The 19,504-nt window shown below is 40.9% G+C and overlaps 1 protein-coding gene across 1 annotated transcript in view; it reads right to left on the reverse strand.

The window, feature by feature from the left end:
* MAN1A1 (mannosidase alpha class 1A member 1) overlaps nt 1-19,504 on the reverse strand; it is a 185,764-nt gene that overhangs the window by 62,443 nt on the left and 103,817 nt on the right. The window contains exon 5 of the mRNA XM_044291436.1: nt 4,952-5,046. Within this exon, the coding sequence (XP_044147371.1) occupies nt 4,952-5,046 (95 nt within the window). The remainder of the gene's footprint in view (nt 1-4,951; nt 5,047-19,504) is intronic.

Genomic DNA, 19,504 nt, shown 5'->3' on the forward strand with positions numbered 1-19,504 from the left:
TCCAGCTGTTGCGCTGTTGGAGATCATGTGATCACAATCTGCGATCATGTGACCCATCCCCCTAATTTCGCCAGCCACGTGACTGGCCATCACGTGACCGCCGAACATCTCGCGGGACTATGACGTCACTGAAGGTCCTTGACTGGTAGGTGCAGCTGCACTCCCGTGACTGGCCACCGCGCGGTTCATCTTTGCCTTTACCTCTAGAAGGACGGCAATAGGATAGCTAACCTCATGGATACCACGTGTTTGATTAGCGTGTCCTGATTGGTGGAACATTTATTTAAGTATGACCTCTTCAGTAGGAAGACTGTACCCCCAGAGGAAGGTTTCAATCGAAACGCACGTCAGGGTGTGCAGTCTTCCTGTGGATCTGTTACCTTTAAGACACGGTAAGTGACCTCACTTTCCGCTTGTTTGATGTACTTCCTTGCGGTTCTGGCCTTCTGAACAAATACTTACCATGTTTCCCTGCCATCTTGTGTGGTTTGCACATGCACTTTGTTATGGTATTCTGCTGCATTCGACTGGATAGAGATTATATATATATATATATATATATATATATATATATATATATATATATATATATATATATATATATATATATATATATACACATACATACATATATATATATATATACACACACACACACATACATACATATAGAGAGAGAGAGTTGCCATCCTTTCTTTTGCTTACATCGCAGTTTGCACTTGCACTTTACACTTGATATTATTTGCACTCTCATGGATAGTGGATACCTTATTAATATATATCTTATATGGCAGCTTTCTCGTTCATAGGCTTTTATGTTTAGATCACTTGCCTCATTATATTGTTGTACTCTATAAATTCTCCCAGGATTGTACTGCACTTTTTGCATTTGTCTGTCATCTCTTTTGTATGTTTTAAATCATGTATCCAATAAAATAATATTTTTATAGCTTAGTAGCTCTCAGTGTCTGTTTATAGGTTCTCTAGTTGTTTCTGAGTTAAAGGGAACCTGTCACCAGGATTTTTTGCATAGAGCTGGGGACATGGGCTGCTAGATGGCCGCTAGCACATCTGCAGTACCCAGGTCCCATAGCTCTCTGCACTTTTATTGTGTTAAAAAACAGTTTTGATTGATATGCAAATGACCTGATACGAGTCCGCTCCAGCTCTGTGACGTCAGCCAGAAAGGAGGAGATTCGGAGGACGCGGGCGGTGCTGGGCTCCTTTCCGCTTGACTCATCTCCGGCTACAGGACTCATATCAGGTCATTTGCATATCAATCAAAACATTTTTTTTTAACACAATAAAAGCGCAGAGAGCTATGGGACCTGGGTACTGCAGATATGCTAGCGGCCATCTAGCAGCCCATGTCCCCATCTCTATGCGCAAAATCCTGGTGACAGGTTCCCTTTAAGCTCTTGTGAGGGGCTTTTTTTGCCATACTGTTGCTTCACGCAAAGAAAATTTGTAACCTATTTCTGTATCTAATCTGTTTATGCAGAGCATTTAGATCTATACATCAGAAAAACAAAACCGTGAATTGCAAAGGTGTATTCAAAAATATGGCAGGTGTTATTTCTTCCTACCTCCCAAATTTGACAGTGGTTCATCACTTGGTAGCACTACAGGCAAAGAAAGGACTAGACTAGTCTCCTGTTGTGCAGATTGTGCCACATCTGATTGAAGCTGCCTTGAACTAGCAGATATGCTAACTTCTAACCATATATAAAACTATAGTAAATACAGCCATAATGATTTCCTGTAAATATTTTGTTTGCTTGCTCTGCAGTCCCAGCAGATGATCATCTTCCCATTTGCCACTTTGTTTGCAAGCGCTAGCTCTTTTATTTGCAAGACTGCCACAGGAAAATGTAAAAAGGTCAGAATACAATTTTCTCTTTTAGGCTTAGTTGTGCTTTAACAAAATAATAAGCCAGGGCGCAAAAAAAATAAAACAAAAAAAAAACATTAACCATCTCACACAGAAAGGTCATCAAATAACCTCACAGTAAATAACTAGTACCATATATCTTCTACAAAGCCACATGCCATAGAAAGGCTATTAATGACAACCAGTAAAACTATACTTTTAAACCTAATTACCAGTGCATCAAAAATGTTCATTAAAAACAATTATATATGCATTTAAAACCAAAATGCAATCCCTTTTAGGGCCTGTGACAAACCATTTGACATGACACCCAATCTCTAAGTGACCTTCAGGCATCCTGAACGGCTAGATTTACAGAAACAATTAAAGCATTGCTGGTAGGAAATGGCTTTTTAAAGATGTCTAATAATGGATGTTTCAAAGAGTTTTGAGGACAAATGCAATTAGAAATGCTGTAAACTGGGAAAGGTAAAGTGAAACATTAATTTAGGAACAGGCCACTTTAATAGCCTTGCTTATGCTACTGCCAAACTGTCTGCCAATGCCATACTGTTAAGTTCTCAAGAGGTTCAAAATGAAATTTGGCTGTGGGTTTTAACTAAATTGTAACTGGAAAAAGGAAGTAGTCAAACCGAATTAGTCGAGATATTTTGGCATATATGAAGATTACATATAAACACAAGAATACTTTGTAAAATGGAAAATGCTAAGGCTGTTTAAAAGATATAAAGGCTGTTTAAAAGAAATAAATAAATATAAATGTATATGTATGTATATATAACTAAAAATATATAATCATCTTTTTCACTTCAGAGTTTATTCCTTTTTTCAGCCTAAAATCTAGAGAAGAGAAGTATAGAGAAAATCTAGAGAAGTAGAGCATTTATTGTCAACATGCATTGGTCAACCATTAGCTACATAAATCACTAATATAAAATGTTCTGCAAATTTCTGTAACAAAAAATAAAATAAATGAACACGCTCAACCACCCCGGGTACTGTCGTTCCTGGTCATATAAGACATGGCTTCCTCTCCCTATTCTCAACATGGCTTAGATTGCATGTACATGGGGTAATCGAGAGAACCATTAAAAATAGCACATCTTAGGAAGACCATGTGGCAAGAAATACGAGCTTTCCCCTTCCGTCTCAAAATCTTAAGTTACTTATAAGAGCATTGGGCTCATTTTTCATTGCCGCCTCAATACCAACTCCCAATTCATATTCCAAGCAGGACATAGCTGCTTAGAGAGCTTATGTATACAAGAACCTCCTTGAGATAAATGGATTTAGACAGCATTATGTATCACAAACAATTTGCCTATATGGGTGTTAAGCCTAGAACACAAATACACAGTGCTGTCTATAAGATAAGATGTTATTCAGACCAAACCGGATCCACAAGGAATACTGTCTGCTTTGTACTGACAAATGTATGTATGTGAAATTAGATTAGCGAAAGAGATATGGTGTTATTCAGGGAAACTGGAGCTGGACAGAATGTAAAGACCACCCATTGTCTGTCCAACTTCACAACTGGCATTAAAAACTGCATTACCTCATCCCAAACCTCAAAGCTACTTTTTTCCTAAAACAGGCTGGATGCACATGAGGTACTGTTGTCTACTGCAAGTGATTTTGTTTTGCACAGTGCATCAGTAGTTAAAGGATGTGAAAATAACTCCCATATGCAGTGAATAGAAATTCTGTGTGCAATATTTCTAGAATGTAGGAGAGCCATTAAGAGGCAAGGAATATATGGCAGCCTCCAAGGACAACAACAGGATAACATGGAGAGATCGGGCTTCCTGTGCTGTAGATTCCAGGTGGACAATGACCAGGCATTTATCATTTCATTCAGCTAAGCAAATGAATAGGAATGGCTCCATCTGCACAAGCCAATGAGGTTACCTACTAAACGTAGAAAGCTTTAGGTTTATAAGTAGACTGATGTTGTCAAGACTGGCTGGCCATCTAATGCATTTGGTAGTCCCCGACAGCTGATGTCGGGGAAGAATAGGATTCACAATGGTGTCTGCCACCACTTAAAGTGGATTTAGACAAACCAATAATCGTTCAGATTAGAGGAAACGACCGTTGGTGTGAACGACAGTTCCCGATAATCTGGCCAGCTACATGTGCTGCTGACCACCCGATAAACAAGCAAAACGCTCTTTATCAGGTAGTCCCGTTATTCGCGCAGGCACATAAATCATCGTTTCTGGGCAGCTGATCGTGTTGTCTATACAGAGATCTTCTGCCCAGAATCAATGATTCTGTATGAGGACGAGGGATCGCAATAGCAACAGCTTGTTCTCATACTGTAGAGGTGATCGCTGCATGTAAATGCAGCGGTCTCCTCCACTGAACGAGCAGCCGACTGTTGGGAAGGAACGCTTCCTCCACGACAATCGGCAGCTCCTGCGGCCTGTCTAAACCTGCCTTTACTCCACTCTCCTTATTGATAACACTTGAGCATGTCATTGGGAAGGGATGGGGGAGTTGGAGATATAGCTGTTGGCCAAACATGACTGCTACCTAAAAGGCAAGGCCAGCATTAGATACCCCATGTATGTAAACTACCAAGTTTTTCCTTGTCCTCTCAGTGGATAAGGGACACGCAAAACTCTGCTCTGCAACTTTTAAAATGTACAAATGAACACTTAGAACATTTTAATTGCCTGAGTTACAAAGATAAGAGCTATGAAATGTATATCACTCAGTGCACAAACGCTAATGTCTCAAGTGCTCATCTTCCCTAGTATCGTCATGACATAATTCCGCCACTCTAGACCAGCTTGAAGCAGGCCGACACTCGCATGCCACAAAGGAAATCACAGCTGGCAGATTGCCGGAAAATATTCCAGTAGCCCTTTAGCAGCGTGAGATGTGTGCCTCATACTGTACATTAATGAACTACCTTTCCATTTTCTTTTATAGTGACGCTTGATCAAAAGGAATTTTAACCATCACACAATAGAAAGCAAAAAATATATAAAAACCACAAACAAATCATTATAATTTAACACAAATATGAAATACATACACAGAATTATTTACCTCTTCATGTTTAACAGAGCCCAAGGAATTCCAGTTGGTGTATTGAAAGCAGGCAACAGTTTCTCTCCGAGTTCCACTGCTTTTCTTCTAAAGATCTATTTTAACAATAAAAACAATCTTTCAGTTGGCGATTACTACTCGTGAAGAAGACAACTGATGGACATCAGTCCAGGATCAGGCCTCATGTACACAACCGTATTTTTCATCCATGCGCTATTTGACAGATCGTACACTGACCCATTAATTTCTACGAGACCTGGCACACATCTGTATGTATGGCGGCGCTGTGTGGCCATTCTGCAAATTATAGCCTAGATCTTATTATTGTCCATATTGCAGACAAGAATAGGTCTTCCTATTGACGGGAGTGAGAAAAATATGCAATGCGCACAGAAGGCGTCTATATTTTGCGGGCATAAATACAGATAAGGTTGTGTGCATGATGCCCAATATTAACAACTGGGAATATTATTTTTAGTTAAAGTGGTATTCTTATCACAGATAATGGGGGCATATCGCTAGGGAATGGAGTGGGGAGAGTGGTGGCTGGAGGACTCCGGGTTTCCCAGGGTCCATCCACCGCCAAGCGCTCTCCCCATACAAGTGAATGGGAATGCACCGTGCTTGCACGGCCACCACTTCCATTCATATCTATGGGGCCAACGGAAAAAGCCGTACTAGCACTTGGCTATTTTCGGCAGCCCCATAGAAATGAATGCATGCGCGGTGCGCCCTCTGTCACCTTCCCCTATCTGTTCTCAGGACACGCACCAATCAGACAATGGGGACATATCCTAGCACGCATACACAGCAGCTTCCATCCCGGCCACCTTGTATCTGCGCTGCAGCAGGGGCCGTAACCCATGTATACGAGCAGTGTATAATGCAATCGGAAAATAAATCAAGCAAGTGAATTAGTAAGTGCCTTGTAGTAAGTTTGCCTACATGAAAAATGACATTTGCTGAAGTGAAATAACCACTTTAAAGATAGAAATTTTAATTTAAACATGTACCATGTGCAGCTTACTTAAGAGAGGTATCTGAACTGACCACCCCTGTCCATCTGACCTGTCCGGGATCCCTCTGTCGGCCATTAGAGTCACTGCAAAGTCACTTATTGAGGATGAGCCCTATATAGGGGTGCAGCTGATCACCCAATGAATGAGAAAACACTGATCGTATCTTTTGACTGATACCCAAAATCAGGGCTGCCAAAAGGAATTAAAAAAAAAAGAGAACCCGTCACCTCTACTATGCTACCCTCACTGAGCGTTTCTAATGTTCTTGGCAGTCAGTAAGTAATCATATCTAACTTGTGGCTACTGTTTAAAGTATTCCAATCATTTTAAATCTAGCGCTGTACTACTTACAACTAACTTCTTAGCAGTCAGGAGGCCGGGCGGGCGCTCGTAGCAGAGCTCACTGCGCCGCCCACTTTATGAATGAAGCAGGCGGCGCAGGTGCAGTGAGCTACGCTATAAGCGCCCACCCGGCCTCCTGACTGCTAAGAAGTTAGTTGTAAGTAGTACAGCGCTAGATTTGAAATGATTGGAATACTTTAAACAATAGCCACAAGTTAGATATGATTACCGTATACTACAGAGAGCGGGGCCCAGTGTTGTAGAATACAGTGACTGAACTGGGCCCCGTTGCCATTACAGAAACAGATGCCAGCCCCCATTCACTACACAGGGACACTGTTATGGGGGGGATCTGTGGATGACACATAAGATGCCCCCATAACAGTGCCATCCACAGATGCCCCCACAATGATGCCCCATAACAGTGCCATCCACATATGCCCCCATAACAGTGCCATCCACAGACCACCATTAAAGTAGTTCAAAACCCACCAAAAGCACACCTTTATTTTTTTCTTATTTTCCTCCTCAAAAACCCAGGGTCTTATGGGCAGGTGCGTCTTATAGGGCGAAAAATACAGTATGTAATTCTAGACAAGATAAACTTTAATTTACACCTGCACATAGGTTTTTAGCCTCTAGATCCTAAAGAGGCAATAACTTTCCAAACAACTTCTTCTCAGAGGTCACTTTAGGTGAGCCTAAACAAACGTGTAAATCACTTTGATTAAAATTTTTCGTTATCCACCCTAAAACCCCATCTAGCAATTTTGCCATCCACTCATTGTTACTAGGTGAAGACCATCCTTGGCAGCACAGAGGGACTGAAGGAAGTGGGTGCGTTTTTCTTCACTGGCTGTCTCTGGATCTCAGTGAGCTTCTGAGCTCCGTGCAGAGGCCCCTTCCCCATCCAGGGCTCAATGCTGCAGATGCTCAGAATCTCAAACTGCTGTTTTTCTGTGTAGAACAGCCACATCTTCCCTCCAATACACAGTAATTGCATTTCTTACACCAGTCATAACAGAGTTCATTTATGAAGTGCTTGAGTGCCTCTGCATGTGCTGGTGTTAGCTTAGTCAGCATCCCACGATGGACTGACTGCATCAGTTTACATAGTCCTTGGGTCTGTGTTTTAATCAATGTGTCCTTGTGTTCTTGATATTTCCCCTCAAATGGTGTTCTGTGACCTACAGTTATTTTTCCCACTCTATGCTGTCATGATAATGTGTGTTCCGAGTCCTATTTCTGTGTGCTTTGCGCATAAACGGTCTCTTACATACCATATATGCTGGGGATAGGGGCAAGGATTAGTATAGGCCTCACTTGTGATTTGCCTAGAAGCATGGGAAAGGAAGTCTAGAGTAGTGTAGTACTGGCAGACTGCCTATATGAGGACACACCTCCAGGCTGGAGAACAACTGCTGAATGCAGGAGGAGCAGTCTGGGTCAGCTAGAAGTCAATATAAGCAGACCAGAGCACTGGGGAAAGTTGGAACGGATACTCACACTCTCCCCAGCAGAAGCGGAATAAGTTTATGATAAGCTTTAAAAGTCAGTTACCCTTTAAATAACGAATGTTCTCATTTGCCACAGCAAAGAGCTTAAAATATTGAGGAACCGAAACAGTATATATTAGAAAGCTAAATATATCCAATGGTTACACACCAGTTACAAAACAAAGAACCCCCCTTTTTACTCCTGGATGTAAGATCACTAGACATGAGCAAATGTCCTATTTTGAAATTCGTTCACTCTTCGTTTACTGGTAAAAGGTGAATTGCGTTATGGATTCCGTTACCAGGGACCATAACGCAATTCTATGACAGAATGCCTTTAGAGGCAGTCATAATAGAAGTCTATGGGCTGCAAAATGGATTGTCCCGTTTTCGTTATGCAGAGGAGTCCTCTCCTGCATAACGGAAACAGGGCGGATCTGTAATGCAGCCCATAGACTATTATGACGGAACGAATAACGGAATGCCGCGGTAACGGAATCCATAACACAATTCACCTTTTACCAGTAAACGAAGTGTGAACGAATTTCATAACCTGAAATTCACTCATCTCTAAAGATGACTACTTAATTGAACTGAATCTGAACGTATGAACTGATCACAAAAATCCATGGTTTAATGAGTTCAACGATATCCACATTTACAAACTACCAAAAATAAAATAAAAATAAGTATATATTACAAAGTGACAAGATTTTATATTTTGACGATTTTGCAGGATTAAGTTGGAGATGGTGCTTCACTTTGATAACAAGAAGGTCCTCCTGAAGGCTACGATTGCCTTATTTTAGCTTAGCCAAGGTCAACAGCTACAGATCTGCCAAACATATTGCTTTGTGCAGAATTTCCCCTGAAATGTTTGGCTGCAGATTTCAGAAAATGAACACTTCTTCGTTCTAAAAGTTTGTTCGGCATGTATACTAGTAGGAGAATGCACTGAAGGCTATTCAGAATGCAGTCACAGTACTTCACTGTATGGAGGAGATGAATTATTCATTTTAACTTCTGAATTTGCAATTTGCTTTCTTAACACAACCTACATGACTTTGTTACTGCTAGTTGGTGTGATACCCGACGGATACTAAAGACTACTAACAAACAGGTTTCCATGGACAGAACATGTAGTTCTTTGGTGAGGATATTTTAAATGCGCTATACCCCCAAGAACGGGGGTCCCATTTCTCCGATCTGATGGGGCAGCTGGTCAGGCATGCACCCTGCCACTCCATTCTCTAACAGGCGGAAATAGCCAAGCACTGTACTCCACTATCTGACAGTTCTCTACAGAATTAATGGCGCACCAGGGTGCATGCCCGACCTGCCACTCTGTCTCCGCTATCAGTTTCTTATCCCCATGGCACATCCCCTTTAAGGCTCCTGGATGCGCAGATGTCAAAATAGAAAACTTGCTGTGTCCTCAATGCACAAAATAGCTGCAGCCTTGAGGGGTTAAAGGGGTTTTCCAATAATTTCTTACCAATGACCTATCCTCAATATCTGATCGGTGGCGGTCCAACACCCAGGACCCCCACAGATCAGCTGTTTGGGAAGGCACTGGCGCTCCTATGTGAGCGCTGTGGCCTTCTTTCTGCTTTTCCTAGGCCAAGTGACATGTTCATGTGTAAAGTGGCCTAGGAGCAGCTCGGCCCCATAGAAGTGAATGGGCTGAGTGCAATACCAAGCACAGCCACTACACAATGTAAAACACTGTGCTTGGTAAGCACCGCTACCTTATCAAACAGCTGATCGACGGGTGTCCTGAGTGTCGGACCCCCACCGATCAGATACTGATGACCTATCCAGAGGATTGGTTCATCAGTAAAAATCCTGGAAAACGCTTTTAAACAATAATCTAGAGATGCACCATATCAAAGTGACTCAGTAAATCATGACATTTAGAACCCCTCCAATGCCGATACATATAGACTTTCCTTCAATACTTCCACATGACTGGCATGTTATATTTCAAATTGCAAACTAACATTGGGCCTAGTATAAAAATAGAGCTCAATCTGCTCTATATATAGCCAGTAAACTTGCTTTAATTTTTCATGTATGAAACCACTAGGTAGTTTAAAAAAATATATATATATATAATATTTTACAAATCTGAAGTAATTTTTTTTTTTTTTTTTTTTTTAGCAATTTACGATTACAAACTGTGGACATTAGCAAGAACATTATCCACATGCTACCAATAGTTTTTCCAATAAATGCCTGACCTGCTTCAGACCAAGACAGCACACAGGAAAAAAATAACCAGCAGTACGCAAACACAGAGAAAAGGTCATCCTTATTTAGACTATAGTCCAGAAGACAGCAGCTGCCTGTTCTGAGCACAATCCCCAGATCCGCTGCTAATCGCAAGCATCTTTTATCACACCCTCTGCTAAGCTTCAAGCATCTGCTTCCCAATTTTCCTATTACATCCAGCACTGTGTATGGAACAGAAACTAGAGCAGCAAATAACCATTGTATTCATGTGAGCTCAAGCATGAACAAAAAGTACTACTTTACATATAAACTATCCCGTGAGCACGGATTTGCAGACGGCTGCTGGATAGGAGGAAAAAACAAACAAAAAAAACGCTCAAATGCGAGACACTGCGTAATTAGACACTCATCACAGGAAACTACAGGCACAATATCGGTAATCAATATCTGATCGGTGGTGTTCAACACCTGGTAGCCCCGCCGATCAGCTGTTTGAAGAGGAGGCGGAGCTATTCATATTAATTACACTGCTTATTGTCTAGGAAGTTCCGGAGCTAGCAATTGTAATTACACTACCCCACCGCTCAAGAGGAGACTACGCATAGTGTAATGAACAGGAAGCAGGAGCACCATCTCTTCTTCAAACAGCTGATCGCTGGGGGTGCCAGTTGTTAGACCCCCACTGATCAGATATTGATGGCCTATCCTGAGGATAGGTCATCAATTTATATATTGCTGCACAACCCCTTTAAGAGGGTGACTACACCAAGACTTAAACAATTTGAAGTAGGTTAGTAGTAGTAAAAGGGACAACTAAAACGCTATACATTTTGGGGCAAATTCTGGGAAGACAGATTAAAGGTGCTTCCCAGTTTAGACATTTATGGCATAAACAAAGGATCATAAATGTCAAAAAAAAAGGTGGGGTCCCACGTCTGAGACCCCTATCCAATGGGAGTACCTCAGCAGCCACTATGACAAACTGCGTGCACATTTAGACAAGCAATATTAAATGCAAAAACAAAAAAAACGTACAGAGTAGTGGGATGCAGTGCGACTTGAATGGCGGATTCTTAAGCAAAAATTGGCCCGTGTGGAAAATTAACATGTGAATTGGCCCTCTGACTATAATAGGTCAGCAATCAGTCTGTGTGCTGTCTGTTCTATGCTTGGACAGCATAAGTGAACACCGCTGGTCTGAAGAAGCCACAACTGGTAGCGGTATCCTGGAGGAGACACTCATGTGTTCACATCTAAGGGAGTCTCCGCCATCTCTCCATTTAGTCTCCAGGTGCCATTAGCCTGCACAATGGGTAAGAAGTCTGGAGGCAGGACTTGTACAGAGATTTTTGGTGCGCGCTATAGGTATGCCATAAATGACTAATTAGGTAAACACATTCCAAAGGCATTGAATTAACACTCAATTATATTTCTGAATGCATCAAAAAGATTCAATCAGCATTTGAAAAAAATGATGCCCGGCAAAGTAATGGATGCCGTGTACCCAGGGACATCAAACAGCTAACCCCAGTAATGTCATTGAACAGCTAAAGTAGTAAACCACAGAAGGAAGTGTACTCATTGCAGCAGTGAAATCCCAGCTGCGCTCATCTATTACAGCATCCTCATACTGATTTAAATGTAAATCTAAGTGACAGTAAGGCCCTTAGCTTGGGATATCATTCGACTGTCACAATCAATCTCTTCCAGATTAAGGCGGCAGTGACACATACTTTCTGGGATCATGTAGTTATTTTAGTAATCAACAGATGTCAAGGTTTACTTTACTTGCTCTGTTTAAACCAGGCAGAATAAACTGAATTCATTATTTTACATCTCCTAGCCTATAGTACTATGTCCACAAAATAACTCTGCACTCTCACAACCTAACATTTTCTATAATTACATAATATTACCCATGATCATAGAACATACATCTTAAGGATATTTAAAAAAAAAAAAAACAATTATACAGCTAGAATCAGTTTTCACACCAGTACAGTATAGTCCTAAATGGAATAGGACTAGATACATATTGTCCATTCATAGGCAAGGATTTAAACTATGGGGAATCTAAAGGATCGTTCTGTCTTATTTTGGTCCTACAGGCAGACTTCTACACTTGTGTAGGGGAAGCCTTTAGTAATAATTCTAGGATAACTAGCTCGAATTAGTTTTGGACAGTGTTTAGATTTATATCTATGCTCATCCAATGTAGGGTCTAGTAATGTATGGTATTGGGCAGTTGATCTGCAGTGCCTGGTTTCCTTCAGAAATTATGCTTAAAACCTAGGCCAAGAAGTTCAATCTTGGTTTTATAAGACCAGAGAATCTGGTTTCTCAGTCAGAGTCCTTTAGGTGCTTTTTTTTTTTTGTTTACAAACTTCAGGTGGGCTTTCATCCGTCTTATTAAGGAGAGGCTAACCTGCCATAAAGCCCAGATTGGAGTGCTGGTTGACCACCTGGAAGTTTTTCCCAGCTGCATACAGGATCTTTGGAAATCCGCTTGAGTGACCATTGGGTTCTTAGCCCTACTAATTTTGCAAACATTTCGAAAATTCTACTTTCACTTTTTCATTATGGGGTGTTTAGTGCAGATTGATGGGGGAATTTTTTTTTTATTTCAGCACAAGTCTGCAACATATCAAAATCTGAAAAAGTGTGTAAGGATCTGAAGACTTTTTTCAAATGCATTGTAGTTTGGTCAAGTGTATGGGTCCACAAGTAAAACAGGCAGCGAGAAAAATATAGTACACGGTGCTCGTTGAAATGAATAGGTGACTATGTAGTCCATGCTTTTGTTGAGTCTGCCAAAGTTGGAACAGTTCTCTTTCCTCTTATTTCATTGCTTATACAGCGCCAACGTAATCAGAAGTGCTTTACAGACATCATCATCATCACTGATCAGTTGGTCATCATAATCTAGATTCTCTATCAGTACGTCTTTGGAGTGTGAGAGAAAACCGGAGCACCCTGAGGTAACCCGCACAAACACAGAACATACAAACTCTGTAAAGATGTTGCCCATGGTCAGATTTGACGCAATGCTAACCAGAGTCACCATGTTGGTGGACAAATATCGAACATGAGACTCCTAATGATGTGCATATGACCCAAAAAGGACACATGGAAAACAGATAAACACATGAATTTGGATTTGTTTTGAATTTTTGTAAAGGGCAGCAAAACTAAAAATCATGAATGACATAACTGATGTGATGAATAACCATGGTCCAACTGTGGTGACATTTACCAGTCATTCACAAATGCATGTCTTCTAGTGTTTGTGTGTGGGGCTAAGTGATACCTAGCTGCTTGAGAGGGTTCTGAGTGCTGCAAAACATAGCATGCAATTCAAGTCTACAAAGCTTCTAAAGTAAGCAAATCTAGATTTCTATAGCTACAAACCTACATAAGCACACATTGATTCCATGATTTAAATAAAAAGCTTTCCAATTCCATGCCTGGAGCAAGACATAACGATTGTAACTTACCCACTTCCTATGCAGATTACCCTCACATTGAGCTGTAAAGGATAATGAGTGCATACCAGAGGAGTGCTGCTATAACCTGAAGCATTCCTCTCACCCACCTGCATTATTATGTATGCATAGTATGTCTGCATGGAGATGTGTAGCTGTTTTCCTGTATGAACATCTGTCTTCTGAAGAAGTAACAGTAGGTGGCGCCTCTGTTAACAGATTTGTCCTCAGACTTGGTAGGTCACAAGGAAATCTTTACAATATATAAATCTTTTATAGATCTCCCTAAATAAATGTGTAGTTGACAGTTTCTCCCTGGATAGGAATGGTGCGGTCTAAAATATTTTACAGCATTGAAATACAGTTTCTGCATTAAACACTTATGTCATCCACTTTCATCCGTAGCAGCATGTGCACAGAGATAAAAACATATTTAAAACGGAAAAAAACTAGTAAAAAGATAACTGCAAAATGGAAGGAGCTGTACATTATCAAAAGTGAGGCAGTATAAAAGTACTGCTGACCATGCAAAGGGCAAATCAGCTTTCTTATCGGATGACCGGCTGACATTCAGTTGGTGGATGGGTCGAGAAAAAAAAAAAAAAAAGCTTTCAGCAGTCATGTTGGAAAATTTCTGTATGATGAAACTAATCCACATCTTTTCTCAAACTAAGGGACGTGTTCTGTGCTCAAGACAACTCCTAGGAAACTGGACCCTATACCGAAATTCCTGTGCTTCCATATTTGTGGAGCTCATCCGTCATTCATTTAGATTGTACACATTTCTGTTCAAATCTTTATCATACCAAACCCACTATGTTCATGTATTCACCATTTCGTGTTCAGCTTTAGTGACGTAATCTTGCACGTTTACAATGATAGAAGACCATTTACTAACAAATGCTTCACTTTATGTTGGCATTCGGATATCGCAATGGACATAATATCAGATGTTGTCACAACCGAATTATCTAATAGAGCACAAATCCATATTCAGTGAACATGTGTGAAACACGCAGTAAAAATATCTACAAATAGAAGAGTAAAAACCAGATTAAAAAAAAAAAACAACACCAGACAACAAGACCAAGCAATTGGCTGGCTTTACTTTATCATGTAGAAATTTAAGGGAATGGTATGTATGTGAAGTGTCAGCAGAGGACAATGCCAGAGGAAAAGGTGGTCTTATCAGATCACAATTCTATATATGTGTCTGATGGCTGCCACACAAAACGGACAATGTAATCCATTATTTTCCCCTAACCATTAAATTTAATGGGGAAAATAACAGATAACGGAAGATTCAGACAGCAGAAACGTAGGTAGAAGACATCAAATTTATCACAGAGGTGCACACTGCATGATAGATAAGGTTTCTTACACCGCCTTTTATTTGGCTTACTTTAGACCAATATCTTGAGGCAGCATTATGGAGCATGTCATTAATAAATCTGGTACATATTAAAACTCTACTTTTCAAAATGTTATAGTGAGTTGCAAATATGGCTAAATTCATAATAAATCTGCCACAAGTCACATATATTAGCTTTCTGGCTCAAACTCAAAATTCCAGTGCAACTTGATCAGTAATTGCTGCTTAAAGGGGTTATCCCATCTTAGACAATGGGGGCATATCGCTAGGATATGCCCCCATTGTCCGATAGGTGCGGGTCCCACCTCTGGGACCCGCACCTACAAGGAGAACGGAGCCGGGGAGAGTTGTGGCTGGAGGACCCTGGATTTACCGGGGTCCGTCCACCACCAGGCGCAGCTCCCCGCCTCTCCCAAGTGAATGGGAGCGCACCGCGCATGTGTGGCCACCGCTCCCATTCATTTCTATGGGGCCGACGGAAATAGCCGAGCCAGCACTCTGCGACAGACTTCCCTGTCACACATCCCTGCTCCGCCTCTCAGACTTCACATGTGCCTGCTGTGAGAGCTGTGCCCTGCCAGAAAGTGATCCATAAGGTACCCCTAATGACCCCAATCCTAATAAAGTGATCTCACTCCTAATAAGGCTACTTTCACACTTGCGGCACAGTGAACTACCGGATCAGGCAATCTGCATGCAAATGGACAGCATTTGTAGATGGATGTGGATCAGTCTTACAAATGCATTGCATAAACGGATCTGTCTCTCCAGATGTCCCCCGGAGAAACTGATCAGTTATATATTTTTTTCACATGATTACCGGTCTGCGCATGCGAAGGTCGGGTCCGGCATTGCAGCATTTTTTTATGCCGGATCCGGCACTAATACATTTCAAATGTAATAATACATTTCAAATGTAATACATTTGCAACTGATCCGGGATTTTGGACGGAGATAATACCGCAGCATGCTGCGGTATTTCCTCCATCCAAAACGCTGTTCAGTGACTGAACTGATGACATCCTGAACAGATTTCTCTCCATTCAGAATGCACGGGGATAAAACGGATCAGTTATTTTCAGGTATTGAGCCCCTATGACAGAACGCCGTGCCGGAAAAGAAAAACGCTAGTGTAAAAATTACCCTAAAGTAACCCCCCCTAATAAAATGACCCTCTCTAATAAAGTGACTAGAGATGAGCGAATTTCATATTTAGAAATTTGCTCATGCTTCATTTGGTGGTAAAAGCAGAAGTGCGTTAGATTCTTTTAGCACGGACCATAACGCAATTCTGTGATGGAATGCATAACGGAATGCCTTTAGAGGCATTCCGTTATTCATTTCGTGATAATAGAAGTCTATGGCCTTCCTAACGGATCCGTCCCTTTTCCGTTATGCAGGGGAACCCAAATATTTTTTTTCCCCATTTTCACCCTCTAAAACCTAGGTGCGTCTTAGGGGCAGGTGCGTCTTATGGGGGGGAAAATACGGTATATTAATAGTCAATATCTAGAAGACACAGCTAGTGGTGTTTATAGGTAATCTGAACTGTATACAGCAAATACAACAGATATGGGCTCCATACATCCATCATGGCTCCTGAAGCTGATCATGTCCAGGACATTTTAATAAAATGAAGACATCATGTAATGTCATGTTAAATAGAGTAGCAACCGTGGGTTTCAGTTGTGTGTAGGTGTCCAAGTAGAAAATGCAGCTAGTGCAAATGCTTCTGTGTAGTGCATGAGGTTTAGACATCCCTAACCATGCGTGCTGCAGATGGATTGTAGTCTCTTAAATAGCTGTCGTTTCAACTTCCCGTATTACAACCTGCCTAATCCAATCAATACTTGGTGACTGATGAGATGAATCCTTCTCTAGACAAGGTTCTTTCCCTATGCAGGAATAACGTCCTTAGGAATGCTTGTTGTTAAATATTGCATGGAAAAGGAGATGTAAAGGGTGAATGCATATGGAAGGCAGAGGGCATTAAACATCCATAATACCCAAATTATAAAACACACAGAAGGGTAAACACTTGAAAGTAAATGAAGCTAAGAGCAGAGAAATCAGCATATGAAGAACCCAAGGGAGCATATCATGTACAACTGAAGATACTGCTGTCCACATACCTTACAATAATCATGTATCAAACATAAATGTTTTCAGGGTATTAGAGCAGAGATCCTGAACTTTTTGTAGGTCACAAGCTGCTGGTTAAAAAGGATTTAAAGGCCACGGACACCTTTTTACCAATTGCTCTTTATTAAAAAAATAAATAGCCCCTCTCTGTATAGTGTTGAGATTAATTCTCTATTAGCAGGCTCTGTGTTTATACTTTGCCCCATTGGGGCACTCAGCTGATGGCTCAAGTGAAGCTCATCTCTGATCGCCAGATTAACAACACATTATGGGTTAAATAAGTGCATATGAGCTGTTAGTAGTTCAGAGATAAGGGCTCTACATAGCCGTCAGATGATAGCTCAAAGTGAAAGTGCTCACACCTAAGCTGAAACTTAAGCCTTTATGACAAAAGCTGCTGATTATTTTTTAACAAAGATCAATTGAAAAATGTTTAGCCCAAAATGAGTAGAATGCAATATAAAATTGCCTGCAAAAGGTTCTCAATCTTTAAAGTCACCAAACCTCCTCCAAACTGTTAACCAAGATGGTAACAGGTTCACTGTGATGTTCTTCTATATTGTGGTGAATATAGCACTTTGACCGCTATATTCAAATGACCTGAAAGGGGACACATGAAGCCACTCCTCAGAGAAGTCCAGTTTGATTGATTGCCACAGGCTGGGTACATCATCACAAGCCACCCCCAGCAGAATCCAGCACCTGAGCAATGAAACAAGGTCTACTGGCATCTGCTTCATATGCACAATACAAATGACACGGATTCCTCTGGAGCCAGTGCGACTCTTCTGCGTGACTCTACCCCCATGACTCTGTACACATTGTTTTTCTGCACTCTGCAGAATCTCCCAGAATACAGGAGTCCATCACTGTAAAAACCGTCCGCATAACAGCTTGGTGGTTATTTTGAGGCCTAAATCCTCATAAAAGTTTATATTTTTAAAATGCAAAACACTGGATCAATACAGAGTCATAAGCCATAATTTTTATTACAATATACATAAAAAGTATTCAAGAAAAAAAAAAAAAAAAAAATTCTACCTTAAGACCATCTTTGACCAACATTTCAAACGGATTGACCCATCAAAAATATTCTATTCTACAGTTTTCAAACCAGCACCTGGATCTGAATACTTTTGTAATTGCATGTAATTAGAAATTTAGCATAGCTACTGAATTATTCAATAAAAAGTATCTGTATAGCGCCACCTGCTGTTTGTCTTTTTTCTTATTTCTTTGACCTGCTCACTGAGAGGACTGAACATGCTCAATTCCATCCTTCAGTTGCCTCCTGAGCTGTGATAGGGAGAGCATGGACACGCCCCCTGAGCTGTGATAGGGAGAGCTGAGACACGCCCCCTTACCAGCAGCTGAAAAGACACTCCCCTTGAGCTGCCAGCTTAATATAAATCTAGCAGAGCAATGAATGTGGAGATCTCTGGATCCATGTGAGGTACAGGGCTGGTTCTAGCTTTGTTAGAAAGGTATCGTCATGTATTATATGATGTCTGATCTTCATTTTTACATTAATCATGGGATAACCCCTTTAAATCTCACCACCCTTTGGTATAACAATATATGTGTGCTTCCCATGTGGCCTCCGTTCTGTGATTCAGACGTATCCTCAGATTAGTGAGCATTTAAAGACTCATCTCCATCAGTTTGTCCCTACTGTATATAAACTTTCTTGAAATGACAGAACCCATTTACACATAGCTCCAAAATGCACTGTGTGAATTGAGAGGTCTGTGCTGCTAATGTTAATGTAGTTCACATTCCAGCTTGTATACAGCCAGAAGCAGTCCATTTCTCTTTCAGCTCACAACCATTATTCGGAAATCAATACGCCGCTTAAGATTTCATCATGCTTACACAGTAGAAATGATTTAGGATTCCAAAACTGTAGATCCAAAATGTGATTCTAATTAACCCGAGTGTGTGACAATGATAATTAGGTTCTGTCATGTGCCCTTAAATCTGAGAGCTCCAAGACCAAACAGATTGTTATGCCCGGTTGAAAGGTGTTCAGCCTGACTTTTGCAATCAACTCTTTCGGGGGAGGGTTGAAAACGGCTTGTGCAGCACCTGTCACCTCAGATGACAAACCATTTCTCATAAGGCTTCCTCATGTCTCATTTACGACAAAAAACTGACAGAAGGAACATTTTCACAACTTTACAAATATTACAGTGTGTCAAAAACAGGTCAAGATCAGAATTCTCAAGTGCATTTCTAGTTATTTTTTCAAAGATAAATGACTATATTGCACATGTTAAGGGTCCATTCACACATTCGCTAAATGGGTCCGCATACGTTCCGCAACTTAATTTTTAATGGTGCCGGAATGTGCAGTCCGCATTTGCAGATCCACACTTCCGCATCCGTACTTCTGTTTCCGCAAAAAAATAGAACATGTCCTATTCTTGTCCGCAATTGCGGACAAGATTAGGCATTTTCTATTATAGTGC

This window comes from Bufo gargarizans, chromosome 4, assembly GCF_014858855.1.
Source record: "Bufo gargarizans isolate SCDJY-AF-19 chromosome 4, ASM1485885v1, whole genome shotgun sequence".
NCBI classification, from domain to species: domain Eukaryota; kingdom Metazoa; phylum Chordata; class Amphibia; order Anura; family Bufonidae; genus Bufo; species Bufo gargarizans.